Source organism: Lepidochelys kempii, chromosome 5 (assembly GCF_965140285.1).
Source record: "Lepidochelys kempii isolate rLepKem1 chromosome 5, rLepKem1.hap1, whole genome shotgun sequence".
NCBI classification, from domain to species: domain Eukaryota; kingdom Metazoa; phylum Chordata; order Testudines; family Cheloniidae; genus Lepidochelys; species Lepidochelys kempii.
In genome coordinates, this window is record NC_136384.1 from 112868651 (window position 1) to 112885767 (window position 17117).

Consider the following 17117-nt stretch of genomic DNA (forward strand, 5'->3'; position numbering starts at 1 on the left):
AAGAGAAAATATAATAACTTAATGTGGCTTTCTAAATACTTTATTGCCATCACACTCATATTTACCTTATCACAATCACCATTCTTTATTTGTTTATCAGATTTACTTTGTTTTATTGGACTTTTCACTTCTAGAATCTGGAAAAGAAACAGAAAATGCTGCAAGTATTAAGTGCATCTTTGGGCTGTATGAATTTTAAAAAATTAAGAAAACATTTAAAAAATGCTGTTACATAAAAACAAAGAATATAAAAATATCTGCAGGAAAACACAACCAAACCTTGCAAATAACCCTTCAGAATCTTTGACCTAACAAAGCTACTCAATCTTCTTTTTTTTAGAAGTAACTTACATCACAAAATGCTGAATCATGAAGAGATGGTTATAAGAGTAATACTGATACTAAATAAATTGATTCTATATCATTTTAAAGTTTCCTGCACTGTTTTTTGTATGGTCTTCATTTGAACCTTGGCAGGTTAAGAGGTCTAAATTTTTGAATATATGCAGAGTGCTGAGGCAAACCCTACCTCCTTGGTAAAGACTACATGCATTTAATGTGCAGTATGATTAATATGTTTTCTTATTATCTTTATTGTTGTCTGCCTTTTCTGAAGGATACAGTTTTTGAAATGTAGCTAATCTAGTGTTTGGACGAGCTGCAATTGTGCAAAAAGAGTGTTTAATCAAAGATAATGATCATGCATTGACATAGTACCTTTCATCCAGTATGATTACAAGCTACTTTACAAGCTTGGGCCTATAGAGTTATATTATATACCAGTGTCTCTTCATCAAATGCTGAAATTTAGTCACCTCTAGGTAAAGGATGTGTCAAATAGTCAAGAGTACACAATGCTACTACATGACAGTTTTAGGACAGATGTGAGGAATGGGATTTTTTTCCATTTGAAACTGAGTTTACGTAATCAGATTATTATTACCTAGTTTGGAGTGTGGCCAGTTGCTGTGAAAAGTGTCATGGGCTGTTTAATGGTCACAAATCATTAGGTTTGCTGTTTAACACCTCATCACAAAGAATATCTCTCCAGTAGCACAGTTTGCCCTAACAACGTGCTGGGTTATCATAACATAACACCAACTTCAAAATGAAAATTACTCAGTCAGGGCTTGTTAAAAATAAAGATTTTTTGATACCCTTATGCTCCAACATGGGCCTTTCATCAGTTCCCACCAACTCCTAGTATCTCCCCCAACTTCCATAGTCCCCACAGATCCCACTAGGTGTTACCTAGGGTGATTGAGACCTTATAAATGAGAGAGAGAGAGAGAGAGAGAGAGAGAGAGAGAGAGAGAGAGAGAAGTGTGCAGCTACTTTCCTGCTAAACACAGAGCATGTCTCCTTTTCTGCAACATATCCTAATTTAATTGATATAAACAAATTATTCACATATTGCTGTTAGCAAAGATACACTTATGTGTTATTGGAAAAGGAATGGATGGTATATTATTTATGTCAGGAAAAAGAATTCATTTTCCTGAAGGAAGTGCTGTCTAGGCTCATCTGTAACACACAAGTTAAATTTTTTTTATTAAAACCGTGGATCCATTTTATCTGCATTGCCACTATAAACATGTACTTATTCTCATTTAACTTATATGAGAGTTTAGAGTGTGACCAAGTTTCATCTGCAGTAGATTTATGTTCTGTTTTGTCACCAAACACAAGTATATAAATGACTTTAGTTATATATCTTTATACATTGTGAATGTCAATTGCTTTAAAGATAATAGCAAATGCATACATTGTAGTATGCTTATGTGTTATAAAAACTCCATTAATTTAAAAAGATGCTGTGATCTAACAGATTAGGTATGAGGACCTCCTGAGTTCTAATCTTTGTTTGCTACTGACTCATTGTGTAGATTTGGGTCAGTTAACTTCCCTTTCAGTTTCTACACCTGCCAGATGGGATAACGCTACTTACCGATCTCAACAGTGCTACAAAGACTAGCTACTATTTCGACAGTGCTAAGCATTATTTACTATAAATATAACAAAATGCTTTATCTAATATGGTTGATTACTTTGAGATGAAGACTGAATAAAACAAAAATCCTGATTACATGTGACGCAAAAGTAACACCAAGAGAGTAGGACTGCTACTGTACAGCCAGGTCATAACAAGTTTACCTTTTACAATAGTATGACTTAATATACACAAAAGTGTTGTCTTCCTCAGAATACTGCCAAACACATTGCTCTTCTGCTTTACAGAGAATATTTGTTTAGCCAAATATATTCACGCTCAGGGTAAAAGATAATTATTTACTTAGTCTGAAAATTAAAGCAATCAAGGGCACAGGGCTAGCTCCAAAGCTGTTAGTGCAGATACACCACTCTTGTATGTAGGGAACCTCACTGTACCTGATTGTTGTTGGTTTTTAATAAAGGTGGTGGAGGTTCATGATGTAGCGGTGAGGAAGCTGAACTGCTGTCACTGTCACTACCGTCACTTAGACTAACCCTGAGGAAAAAGAGAGCCACAGAAATCAGATATAAAAACAAAGGCTGAACACACTGCCGCTCCTCGATGACACTTGTAGGTGGGACACTGAGAATGTTCTTTGCTACACAAGCTGTCATTAGTTATTGGAATTTTGAAAGTGCAGCTGTGCTGTCAGTAAAGGGCAGGCACACAAGCAGAAGTCACCAGTGGAATAAGAACGGTGCACTATGGAGAAGTGGAATAGCTGCCCTCACATAGATCCTTCACCTCAAGGACTGAAGTGCTACATTGTTTAGTTAATAGTTGTCACTAGTAAACAGAATCTCAATGAGGCAGGTGTCCCAATTGCAGACCCCCCTGGAAATTGTGGGCAGGAAGAACAAATTCCTAAAACATTTTAAAGAACAAAATGTGAATTCCCCTCAGCTACTCTTCCTTCCTTCCATAACCTTCCAAGCTTGCATACTTCCTGCTTCTATAAGTGCTTCACTAAAAGTTAATTAAGACATCCACAATATAAGAAGTTCATCAGAAAATAATTTTATTATATTCTTTTTTCTGATCGACAAAGCACTTTTTCCACTCCAGTGCTCAGCATAACACACAATAACATACACTGACACTGTGGGAGTTTGAAGATTCTTAGGAGCTTTTTCTTTCTCAATGTCAGTTTTCAGAACTTACTGGTCTAATGCATCACAAACATGGCAACTACCAACATAATCGACTTTGTTGGGATCCTATCTGTATCCTTTTATCCTATACCCCGAAGTCATAAGACTCAAAAGCAAGAGGAATGAGGTTCTATGAATTACCGTGCAATAACCCTGCAAAGGTCTGTTTCCCATTAACTTACAAACTGTAAGCATTGTAAAGACAGATGGTTTTTCCTCTAAGAGACAGATGGATTGAAATTGGACATTTGGAGGGAAAAAGTTGCACATAAGAGGAATACAGTAGAACCTCAGAGTTATGAACTGACCAGTCAGCCACACACTTCATTTGGAACCAGAAGTACACAATCAGGCAGCAGCAGAGATGGGGGAAAAAAGGCAAATACAGTACTGTGTTAAACATAAACTACTAATAATATAAATGGAAAGCAGCATTTGTCTTCTGCATAGTGCAGTTTCAAAGCTGTATTAAGTCAATGTTCAGCTGTAAACTTTTGAAAGAACAACCATAACGTTTTGTTCAGAGTTACAAACAACCTCCATTCCCTATGTGTTTGTAACTCTGAGGTTTTACTGTAGTTCATTTTCTATACACTATCACTGCTGACCATTTGAATTTTGCATACATTCAATTTTATTAATTTTCAGCTGCCTTATTAAGTTATACCCCACTAATAATCTATGGGCTTCCTTTGCAGTTTACTCCGGGAGGGGGGGGTAATTCTGCACCCCTGCGCAATGCAGAATTTTGCAGAAATTAACATTGTGCACACACAGAATTTCCTTTCCCCCATGGAAATGGCCCACAGTGCTACTGGCCACCACTAGGGGTCACTGGACTCCGCAGAGCCAGCTTACACATAGAAGACACTGCTGGGGAGACAGGGGGAGGGCCTAGAGGGTTCCTGGCAGATGCAGTTCCCAGCACTTCCTGAGGGAAGGAGAGGGCAGCGCAGGAAACTCGGTGCAAGCCTGGGACCAAGCATCAGGCTGTTTCTCCCTCTGGATTCCTGGGCTCTGTGGGGGAGGGGGAGGGGTGTCTGGGCTTGGGGCGCCCCACAGCTGGGCTCTGGAGGGGAGAGAGGGTGCGGGTATCTGGGCTGGGGGAGCCCCACGGTTGGGCTCTGGGGAGGAAGGGGTTCGGGTGTTTTGGCTGGGGGGGGACCCACAAATGGGCTCTGGTCGGGGAAGGGTTGTGGGTGTCTGGTCCCCCAGCTGGGCTCGGGCGGGGAAGGGGGCAGAGAAACAGGAACTGGGTTGTCATAGGGGTTTCTTTAACTCTACTCCTGGGGGGAATTTTTGTGTGTTCTGTATTATAGACATACTTGCTGACAAGTATTTTGAAATAAATTACCAAAATAATTGGAACTGGCTGTGATTATGTATATATTTTGACAAATAAAATTTGCTGAATTTTAAAATATTGTGTGCAGAATTTTTTCATTTTTTGGCACAGAATGCCCCCAGGAGTAGCAGTTTGGAAGACTCTTTGGGAAACTCATTCCTGCAATTCACTGACAACAATGAATCCAGACTTGGGGCTGGATCCCCCAAACCCTCTTCAGTCTGATCCTATATTGATGCAGATGTTAGACCTGTGAAAAGCCATCTTAGTCACCAACAAGTGAGTTAGGGAGGTTGTTGATGGAGGTTCTTCCTCCCACCTTTAAACACATGTATCTTTCCTTTGCTGACTGGGGAGAGAATCTGAGGCTACCAACTGACTGTTCTACTGGTTATCAGAAAGTACTCTGACTACTTAGAAGAGTGGCAATTGGAAAGAATAGAAAATTCAGCAAGGAGATTAGGGGAGACTGGGCAGACAATGACTGCCCAACCAATAAGAAAGGGAAGCCCGCAAGAGCCTGATGGATGGCTCTCCTGGGACCTCTTCCCTGTTCCTGTGGCAGGCAAATTGAAACACAATCTCTCCCAAAGTCTCTCCCAAAGACCCAAATGGGAGGAATTTTGGGGAAAGGAGGACAGATGTGTTTAACTATTACTCAACTGTTGTCCCTCTTTTTAAATCCCAGAAGATGAAACCTATTTTGTTTTATTTAAACATCAAAAACAATAAGCCATTTTCTAGTTTGAACAAACAGAATAAAAGATTTGGGTTTTTTTCAATGAAGTTCTGAGTAAAAGTAAAATTGTCAACAAAAGCTATAAGCCACACCATTGCATTATTTGCATATGCCATGTTTTACAGAAAAAACTATTTTAGAGATGTTTCAACATTTCAGGTTTAAAAAAAAATTGTCTTTTTAAATCTCTTCACCATAAAGCTAGGCTCTCTTATTATCATGAGTAGAAACATACAGGATTTGGAGGAAAAGAAAAATCATATCTACTAGATTTTTTTAAGTCATTACAAACGTCTTAAAAAATCTCTCTCCATGCATAACAGGGTTACAATTTAATAGTTCACTATCTTGGAGAGGCCAGGGCTAAATGATCAACTTTACCTTCTGTTTCTTATGCTCATTCACAATGCTGCAAAGCCTAGGCTGTAAACACTGCATGGAGGGGAATGTTTACTTGTTTTTTTAAAAAGTTATCAACTTAGTTTTAAAAAACTGAGAAACATTTCTATTTGTCTTAAGTTTTGCAAAGTTTTATTTAGGAACACTAACACTCCCAAACAAACAAAAAACCCCTCTACAGCTGGAGACAGATGGGACAAAAAGTGTCTTATAAAGTATATTTAACACTAATCTTCCAACTCAGAGGTTCTCAAAGTGATATCTGTAGAATGGTGGCTGTTCATAGGGCCTGCTTTTCTCCTTGATTCCAGATGATAAAATACATTTAATACTTTCCTAATATTATTCTTCCACGTAAGCAACTGCTCAGATTAATACTCAGGTGTTATGTGATCATGAAGGATAGGAAAAGAAGTACACAAGAACCTCTTTAAGATGAGGTATCTACCCGCTATGAAAAAGTTTGAGAGCCCCTGTTCCACCTTGTACATGATTTTCAATGACATATGGCAACAGCTTTAAAATGTATGATGAATTTCTCATTAGTTATGTCATACTGAAGTCACAGTCGGGATGCAGAACAGATAATAAAAAATCAGGCCAGAAACCTCATCATTTTTGGGACTAGGGCTTGCAATACATCCTGCATGCACTGGACACCGTGTAAATTGCTTAGACAATTCCCTCTAAAACAATGAACTCTGACAGCTTTATATATGTCAATCACAAGATTTGTGGGTTAACTTGTAGCTGGGGTACAGAACACTTTGCGCATGGAGGACCTGATTCTGCTCTCACTTGCACCAAGGTGAATCAAAAACTACCTAACAGAGTCACAAGAGTGTAAAGCCAGTGAAAGTTAGAGGAGAATCAGGTGCAAACTGACCAAAGGGTTTTGTGTAGAAGCAGCTCACGTCTGGAAGCATCTGATTTGATAGTTTAAAAGTGGCACCGCATATGAATGCTTTTTGTAGAAATTGAAAAAATTGCCTCTCTGTTTATTGAGCTTAAGCTATTCAGCTTTAAAAAAAAATTAATCTGTTGTAACTACTGCTATCATACTACCTCAGGCTTCAAGTTGTTTGCAGTTACAAGATACTCACCTGCGACCTCTACTTCCTCCACGAGTATTCACAGGTCTCTCCATTTCAGAGTCATTCTCATTCTCATCTGCTTCATCTGATTCATCTTCATTATCATCAGAATGCAGATCTTTCATTATAGACCTCAAGGGACCTGACCAACAGAAATGACAAAACAGACACAAATCAACAACTGGAATTCCAATTCACTTTGCCATGTTCCAAACACATCAGCCTATTATGCAGTTTTACAAAGGAAAAAAAATCCGAAGTGTTAGAGGTGGGGGAAGACTTTTAAGCATTAAACAAATGAAGTAATGCACTAGAGACTTATGCTGCAAACACTTGCAAATGAATCATTTACTCACGCAAGTACTCCTGTTGACTTCAATGGGCTGACTCATCACAGTAAAGTGACCCATGTGTCTAAGTGTTTACAGGCTGGCCCCCTGGAATGTAGCTGAAGCAAAATATTTTCACATCAAATATTCCCCACTGTACGTTTTAATTTAAGAAAAATTGAGTGTTCTATTTTTGTTATTATAAATGAGATACTTATAAGCTGCTAGCCTTCCCCCCTTCCCGCTTTCTCAAATGTTCTTCTCTATCAATAAAGTTCTACAGAGACATATTGGTAATAGTACATTTGTTAGGTTAATCCATGTATTGAAAAGCAGAGTTTAATAAAGCATTCTGATTGTAACTTGTTCTGGCCAAGGCAGTCTTTGTCTGCCTGTTTTTGATCTATTTAGATAAAGCTGTTCCTTTTATTTCAAGGTCAATTTCAGGTCAAGCAAGCACTTTGCTAGCATTCATCTGTAAGAAGCATGTCAATCCCATGCAACACTGGTCTATCTTTTCTCTTGAATTAATTTGAGGTGCTCAGCCTAGTTCTCCCTAAGACTCTATAAAAATTAATTTAGGATTTAGTTCTTTCATTGTACCTTTTATTTATTTTGCTATAAAAGGTGGTTACGCAAAGCTGCATGTTTAACACGTACGAAATATGAAAGAGGACAGCTGCTTAAAAGGAGCATGGGTAAGGCTGGGGAGGCTGAAGGAAGTGACTCAAACCACAGTGTTTGATTCTAGATCACATCATATTCGAGAACATAGAGGGCATCCAGGAATGGCAGGAGTAGTGGTGGCAGTAGTTATATTTCTATACTGGTAATAGTTTATGATTACTACATTTTTATGGCGCCTTCAACACAAGAATCTCAAAGTACTTTGCTATCATTAATAAATTAAGGCTCACAATACTCTTGTAACGTAGGTAAAGTTCACTCACAGTTTCGGGACCATGGTTTAACAATGAGACTATACTTCCCCTAGGTAGGGGACTTTGATGTAAATTATTTCAATTCTGACAGGGATCACAGCAGAGGCACCCAGAGTGTCTTTGTCCAGCGTTAACAGTGCTTACTGGTTTTAAGACCTATATTTAAAATGGTTTACAAGTAAGGCTGTGCAAGATTTGTTTAGGCAAATTGAATTCAGTGGGTTCTGTTCTGTATTTGCATACCCTGAGGTCTGCTTGGAGAAGTCCATAACATGGGGCTGATGGGCATATGCCTCATGCATCAGATATGGGCACAGACCACAGGACAGGCAATTCTAATAGCAACAGACTGCCGGCTGAGACACTGCACAGGCCAGGAGAGGACTCCCATCCTTGACTTCTAATAAGTGGATGTGGAGGATAGTGGTGAATTCCTTGCCAGGGGAGAAGGTCACCTGCAGCACCACCATGGGGACAGGAAACAGACTGATCAGTTCCAGTCTGCTAGAAGAGATTCCTTCTGGCCAACTGCCTTCATACCTATTGCTCTGCACGGGGAATGAATGGCATAGGGACAGGAGAGCAGAAGAGAATGAGTGAAAGAGTCAAAGAAGGGAATTAAGGAGAAACTATAAGAAAGAGGCTGCATATGAAGAGAGCTAGAAATAAGGAAGGAGAGATTAAGGGGGAGGAAGAAGACAAGAAAACAAAAGAAACTGAACAAAAGACTGGATAAGTGGTAGAGGAAGAGAGAGAAAAAAGGGAAGTATCAACATTCAGAAACGAAGCAAAAATAGACAGACATAGGATGAAAGCTGTTGAAAGGCGGACAAGGAACTGGTTAAAGGGGAGACAACGATGGGTCAGATTGAAAGGGTAACTGTCAGTGTGGAGGGAGGTTACTAGTGGAGTTCCTCAGGGACTGGTCTTGGGATCAAACTTATTTAACATTTTAATTATTAACCTTGGCACAAAAAGTGTGCTCTAATAAAATTTGTGGATGACACAAAGTTGGGAGATATTGCCAATATGAAGGAGGACCAGAATATCAGACAAGAAGATCTCAAGGTGACCTTGTAAACTGGAGTAATAGAAATGGGATGAAATGTAATAGTGCAAAGTACAAGGTCATGCACTTAGGGACTAACAACAAGAGTTTTTGCTATAAGCTGGGCACTTATCACTTGGAAGCCACAGAAGAGGAGACAGACCTGGGTGTATTGGTTGATCATAGCATGACTATGAGATGTCAATGTGATACAGTTGTAAAAAAGGCTAATGCAGTCCCAGGATACATCAGGTTAGGTATTTCCAGTAGAGACAAGGAAGTGTTAGTACCATTATACAAGGCACTGGTGAGACCTCATCTGGAATACTGTCTATATTTCTGGTCTCCCATGTTTATAAAAAATTAATTCAAACTGGAACAGGTGCGGAGAAGGGCTACTAGAATGATCCGAGGAATGGAAAACCTACCTTATGAGAGGAGACTAAAAGAGCTTGGCTTGTTTAGCTTAACCAAAAGAAGGCTGAGGGGAGATATGTTTTCTCTCTATAAATACACCAAAGAGATAACTTAAACACCTCCTGTCCCTCCCTAGTATTTAAGTGACAACGTGAACACAAGAACAAATGGATATAAATTGGCCATCAACAAGTTTAGGCTTGAAATTAGGCAAAGGTTTCTAACCATTAGAGGAGTGAAGTTCTGGAACAGCCTTCCAAGGGGAGCAGTGGGGACAAAAATCTAACTGGCTTCAAGACTGAGCTCAATAAGTTTATGGAGGGGATGGAATGATGGCATATGTCCCATCAGTGACGGCCAGTAGCAAAAATTCCCAGTGGCTGGAGACGGGATACTAGATGGAGAGTGCTCTGAGTTACTACAGAGAATTCTTTCTGCCTGCTCGGTCTTGCCCACGTGCTCAGGGTCTATCTGATCACCATAGTTGGGGTCAGAAAGGAATTTCCCCTCTGGTTAGATTGGCAGACACCCTTGGGGTTGTTCACCCACCTCTGCAGCATGGGGCACAGGTTACTTGCAGGTTTAAACTAGTGTAAATGGTGAATTATCTGCAACTTGAAGTCTCTAAATCATGATTTGAGGACTTCAGTAACTCAGCTAGAGGTTAGGGATCTATTTCAGGAGTGAGTGGGTGAGGTTCTGTGGCATACAGTGTGCAGGAGGTCTGACTAGATTATCACAATGGTCCCTTCTGACCTTAGAGTCTATAAGAAGGAGGAAAGGAACAAAGAGGAAGAACAAAAGCAAGAGGGGCAACAATAGGTTAAAAATATTGAATTCAAATTTAACAATATAAATGTACAAATATTTAATCTCACACACAGGGCAGCATTAAAAACCAACATTTACCAGTTAAAGTGCCTGGAGGTACCATAATTATATCTTATTTTGGCAGAAGACTGTAGGCCACTCTAAACATCTTGCCCCTCCTTTGACCCTATTTGGCTTCACTAGTCCTTCTTAGAGTTTTGTGTTAGTTTGAACCCAAAGTGAAGTAAAAAATTAAACCAGTGAGTTGTCCTCACCACACAGTCTGCTTCTGTAACAAGCCTAAGCTACCCCTTTACCTTTAAGTGTCGTCTTCTCTGTACATGCAACTATATGTACCCAAGTATGAGCAGCATAGGGGCATCTTATCCGCTACTCCTCCGGATGTCTTCTGGGGGAAATTAGATGGCCCTCTCTCTGGCCCTTCACAGGGCAGCCAGCTTGCTTATTCCTCTCTCCTATGTAGAAAGCCCTCCCACAGCAGACACACAGACATAACTCCACCTTTGGCATCTCCAGAGGCACAAGACAGACTGCCACACCATATCCCATCCTCCATCCCCAATAGACAGACGCTTACACTATAGCAGACTGGAAGATGCAGTCATTAACAGGAAATTCCCAGAACAGAGGAGCATCTAGTGGCACTTACTGCTGTGACCACACACCTGGTAGTGGGAGGGGGAGAAAGAAGGGCTGCCACTTATTCTGCAAAAGGTTCAGAATTGGAAAATCTGTGCAACCTCCCATGTACCCCTCACAAGGTGGAAGGGGCCAAAGTACGCCCTCCTAAAGGTGTTAGGAGGAGAGGAAAGTGATAGACCACCAGGTTCCCTCCTTGAAAAGACATCAAAGAGGTAAGGAAAACGCCCAGGGCTCTTGGTGGGGGTAATGGGGCAGCCCACATATACCACCCCTGAGGTTTCTGTGAATACCGGTGGGATTCAGTATAAAAGGTTTTGCACAGCCTTAGTTACAAGCCAAGCGCCTGATGCTGGGGATGCAACAGCAGCCTATTTTACCCCTTGCTTTTGTGCTCTAAAGATAGTTATAACACACTGGAAACATCGCTGTCCGAACACAGAGCCAATCTGTAACAGTCACCTTCATAAAACTCTGACAGACATGCCTTCTGTTTAGATTTGCTTTTTAAAAAGAATTCTCTCTCTGGGGTACTAATCTATTCCATTTTAAAGAAAAAAAATAAGTCTGAGGAATATAAATGCACACACTGAAACAAATTCAATTTTAATCAGTCAAAAGCTTCCTGCTTTAAAAAAAAAGCCAAGCTGATCAGGAACATATCAGTTGTACAATTTGACAAAGTCAAGGAAAAAAGCCAAACAGGAACTAAGTGGTTTAATAGCTCTTATGAATCTCAATTGATTTATATAAAAACTGGTTTGGCAGGCTCTCCTGGCAGAAACTTACATTTCTTTACCGAGTTCTGAGGGAGCCAAAATTATTAGCCAGAAAAATCTAAATGTGTCCTTAAAGACTAACAATAATGTTCTCCATGTCAGATTATTTTTAAAAGTAAATTTTTCATTTGGAAAGTTTAAGGGCCTAACCCCTTGAGGTGCTAAGTGCTATCCAACTCTTAATAAATTCACTGTGTGTGTGCATGAGCACACAAGGGCAGCAAAGAGTAGACAGAAATGCTCAGCAACTCATTGGATTGGACTCTTGTCTCATGATTCTTCAAAGGGATCCACAAATACAGACCCTTATTCCCTCCATGAAGTCCGATTAACTCATGTGGGGCTCCATGAAGGAATAAGGATCTACTGATCCTTCTGCAAGATTACGACTGCAAGATCTTTAGGATCTAGCGTCTGTAAAGTATCTAGCATGTTTCTTGGTGCTATGTAACAAATAAATAACCATTCTCTTCTGAACGAAAAAAATAGATTTGTTTTCTTTCTGCTTCTTACATGTTATAATCATGTTCACATACACTTTGAAGAAAAAGGATGAAGCAGAACAGAGGCTAATTCACTACTTCAGACTGTGAAAAAGACAGCAGAAAAGTGGTAATGAGATTCCATCAGTCATGTTACTGGTTGGCCCCTTCATTGCACACTTTTCTCAATTTCTTTTCCTTGTTTGGTACCTTGTTGTCTGCTGTTCTGAGATGGTGTAAAACTGGAGCTGGAACTTGAGCTTGAACTGGCAGGGCTAGGCTGTTCAGACTTAAAAAAACAAACACAAACACATAGTAGTAAATACATTTGCTCCACACTTTAACAACAACAAAAGAGCACAGTTTACTGCTTCATGCACTTCTCTGCAAGGAAAAATGCCACTAAACAGATGATATTCACAGTGATAATTATTTCCTAACCATTTCATGGTGTTAGAGAGCCAGAAGGTGTACAAATTACTCTGCATACAAAACATACACACTGTTACAGGTCATACACAAAAGCTTTGTTTCACAAAACCAATACTCTATACAATAAGCTACCCATGCCCTAATTTGAGAAGTTATACAACACATGGGCTCAAATGACTTTATAATGCAACAGACCTAATGATATAATGCAGGCTTATCCAACTTTAGTTGCAATGTTTTCCTAGTCAATCATGACTAGGACTCTAGGAGGCAGAAGGGACCCAAGTAAAGCAGGCTAGATGACAAACAGAAAAAGCCTAGGACAATTTTTTTTTACCATCACCAAAGGATATATTATTTTATAATATATTTTTTTCTGCTCCCATTGGGTTTCTCCTCAGCACAACACTTTACCCTTATGGAAAAACCCTACAGACTTTAATAAGGGTTGAACTAAAAGGGTTTAATTTTTCTAACGGTATAGATTTCATTAGAACACCTTTGTAAAGGATTGTTAAAACCAACTTTTAGCATTCAATAGAGAATTATAACCTTGCAACAGAATTCTATAGAGAGAGTATATAATTTTCTATTAATTCTGTAAAAGCCTTAGAATATTTTCTGTAGAACCTGATCAGTTTCATCCATATTAAAATCTATACATTTTTTGCCATAATGGTATACGAGTCTCCTATTGAGTCCTCATGCCTGTTTACCACTATTTTGCAACCACCCTGACCTGACCTCTCCCACCACAACTTTCTATGGCTTCTTGTCTCAATGCCTAAAAATATAAGAACAAGCAAGCATCCGAAACAAATACAAGACAGCAGAGAAAGCTAAAGGAGAGGCTAAAATCCTCCAACAACATGAAGAGAAAAATGCCCCACTGAAAATATGATAACTTGGATGGAATTTTAAATCCTATTATTAAAAAACAAAACCTCCCCAGTCTTTAAGATGTATGTAACTGCATCATTATGATGCGTTAACAGAGAAATCTTCCAACTCTTTTTGGCTATATACTTTCCTCTCTGATTAATATAGCACTAAATCCTTGTCAAAAATAACAGCAAGAATATCTAGCCATTCTAAAGCTCAGAGCTAACTGGCATTTTTATGCATACAGCTTACATAAGCCCAACAGTTGCCTTTTTGTCATAAATCAATCTATTGTTGCCCTTCATAATGAGAAGGCAGATTTATAGCCTTTTACTGCCTTTTCTCACAATCGAAAAGATGCCTATTTGGGCAAAGGAACATTTCTCTTTTTCCAATAATGTTTGGGGAAAAAAGTAACATCTGTTCCTCTCAAATGAATGACATCTAGAGTTCTCAGTTAAACAATCGAAATACAAACTTTGGGCCGGATCCTCCAAAAACTTACAAACTTTATTCGAGTGAGTCAAGTAAGTGCAGAAGTCGTCAAGAACTAAATGGGACTATTCATATGAGTAGGATTATTCATGCATGGGTAAGTGTTCACAGAATCAGACCTGTAGATATACAGCCCCACACCCACTCCCCCCAAAATAAGAGAACTGTTGAAAGAAGCACTCAGTCATGAAATGGCATGAAAATACTATTTTCCCTTTTTAAAAAATGCCTGGCAAGCCATTCAAATATTAAAATGAAGGTCTTTAACTACACAGTATGATCTAACAATACAAACCAAACATTTTGGTCCAAGACTACATCAATAAGGAACAAAAATGGTCAATCCAAATGGTAAATATATCAACAATTTCAAAACAAATGTTAGCCTCTTGCCTAGAGAGGCTTTACAAGTTACTCTAAGGGTTTCCTTTATCTGTCAATTTCTGCTTTTGACCACAAAGTTACTTGCTGACAACTGGTTTCAACAGGTTGTCATGTGTGTTGCATATTTTTATCAGCTACTATAATTTTCACACAGAAATTGTAATTTAGATGGACTCAACCACAAATTCTAAGCTTCCATTTTAAATCAGATCCCAGTCACGTACCAATATTTGATTTATAATATTTTTGAAATCTGTAAACCCTGGCAAAAATATGTCACATACTGTTAGGTGTGTTTAAGGATGCTAAAAGTTCACTGTTTTCTGTTGTGAGGATAACACCACACAAATGATTACTTAAGGTAAAAGGCTAACCCTACCAACACTACAAGATATAATGCTTACCACTGCCAACAGTTCAAATTGACTTTAATGGAACTGATTGTAGTGGCAATTGGCAAATACTACCATCAGCAAGCATCTAGAGGATCAGGCCTCAGGAGCAAACTGATGTGTGGTTTGTAAATTCACTTTAATACTTTTCTTGTGTTAAGAGATACAATATTAATCTGCTATAACCAAAATTATGCCACATAATAAAATAGTTTTGAGAAATCTTAAACTGTAGGAATAGGGAAAAGCCATTGAGTACAAGATGTCTTAACACACACTTGTCTTTTCCTTTTAAATGTTTCATAACGCCACCTTGAGCTCATTAACATTCTTTGCTTCATCTGTCCTCTCTAGTCACTTATTCCATGAGAGAGAGAGATTAGCATAAATGTTGAATATTAACTTCTGGAAACTAGAAGTTAGCTTTAACGGTTCTGAAAATCCCAGAGGGTCGAGGAGGAAGAGTTGCTTTTAATGTAAATATTAATATTATTTGCAGGAAAAGTTTGCATTGTAGAAGAAACTGAAAATATGTCTTCCATGCATGAATATGGATTTGTGTCGAGTGGGCTAACACTTCTTGTTACCAGAGGCTATCTTTTGTCACTTAAGCAACGCTTTTTGACACTTTTATAGGCTGTTATCCCAAGGACTTTGGTATTTATGGCCTTTATTCACTTGGGCTCTCTGCTTTTATCCACTGGTTACTAATCACCAAATAGATTTTTTTTTATGGGTCTGAAATTAGCTTAAAGGATGTCCTTCAACAATGGAAGCTCAGGACAGTACCGGCAGACAGGTTCCCTGATATGTCCTTTCCCTGTTTTACTAGTTTTCTCTTCCTGCAGACAAGCTAATGAGGATTCGGACCCAAACGGTTCATTAGTGCAATGACCCAATATGATTTATTACACACTTAGCCAGTCTTTCCCCCTCTCCCTCAACTTCTCTCATACTGATGCACAGGGGAGACTGGCTCCATTATTAGAGCGGATTGAAAAATTCTGAGTTTTGAAACTGTATGACCAAAAAATAAAAGGAGCAATTTTTGCAAAAGTTGTTATGAAATGCGTCCCTTTTTTTCAACCAGCTCTAAATCATTCTATTTCAGTCATAACAGTTTCTTTCTGTTTAAAAGCAGTACAATATCAATTTATTTCTGATCTACAGAGGACATTTCAGGCAAACTCACCTGTTAACATTATACAGCACAGGCGTGTGAAATAAACCACCTTTGAGAATTTTCTGTCAAGGTTTCATTGTCGCATTGGATTTGTAGAAATACTAGTTTATAAAATACACTATAGATATACAATAAAATGTCTGGGTTTTTTTACCAGATAGGTGTGACAGTGTCAGGCCAGATGGCTACAGGAGATATATTGGTCTCAGATTAAGCAGGTCCATTTTCCCTGGGTAAGGTAACGGGGGCAGTTCCAGATCAAGAAGGAACTTGCTGGAACAAATTCCAGCAGGCAGGTTAATTAAGACACCTGGAACCAGTTAAGAAGCTGCTAGAATCAATTAGGGCAGGCTGGCTAATCAGGGCACCTGAGTTTAAAAAAGACCTCACTTCAATTTGTGGCATGCTTGCGAGGAGCTGGGAGCAAGAGGCTCTAGGAGCTGAGAGTGAGAAAGCATACTGCTGGAGGACTGAGGAGTACAAGCATTATCAGACACCAGGAGGAAGATCCTATGGTAAGGATAAAAGTGTTGGGAGGAGACCCTGGGGAAGTAGCCCAGAGAGTTGCAGTGTTGCGCAGCTGTTCCAGGAGGCACTCTAGACAGCTGCAGTCCACAGGGACCTGGGCTGGAACCCGGAGAAGAGGGCGGGCCCGGTTTCCCCCCAAACCTCCCAACTCCTGATCAGACACAGGAGGAGTCAACCTGGACTGTGGGTTCCACCAGAGGGGAAGGTCTCTGGGTTGTTCCCCGACCCACATGGTGGATCAGCAGAGACTGCGGGGATTGTTCTCCTTCCTTTTTCCCATGATGGCAAGTGATGAGGTTAGCTGAGTGAACGGCAGGTTTGAGCCACTAGCAAAAGTGGCCAAACTGAGGGCTGCCGTGAATCTCTGAGGCAAGCAAATCCGCCAATAAGCACAGGACCCACCTCCACAGGAGAAGGAACTTTGTCACAAAGGGAACAATTACAGTTAGTGTTGTTGGGTTTGTGGGTTTTTGGCCTTTGTTTTAATTTTTATAAAAGGTAGTGTTTGGTTTATGCGTAATGATCTAAAAATATTTGTTTTCCTTGTACTATGAATGTTGAAACATGTACCTACTTGAAATAGTTTATAGATTAATATTACTTCCTTGATAATTTCTTTAGCAGATAGCATCTC

General features: G+C 39.4%; 1 protein-coding gene across 2 annotated transcripts in view; it reads right to left on the reverse strand.

Moving 5' to 3' along the window:
* Positions 1-17117, reverse strand: part of MLLT3 (MLLT3 super elongation complex subunit) — a 229968-nt gene that overhangs the window by 19284 nt on the left and 193567 nt on the right. For both annotated transcript variants that reach the window (XM_073345488.1, XM_073345489.1), the window contains exons 7-10: positions 12398-12476; positions 6731-6863; positions 2389-2488; positions 66-137 (exon numbers count right to left, since the gene is read on the reverse strand). In XM_073345488.1, coding sequence (XP_073201589.1) covers positions 66-137; positions 2389-2488; positions 6731-6863; positions 12398-12476 — 384 coding nt within the window. The remainder of the gene's footprint in view (positions 1-65; positions 138-2388; positions 2489-6730; positions 6864-12397; positions 12477-17117) is intronic.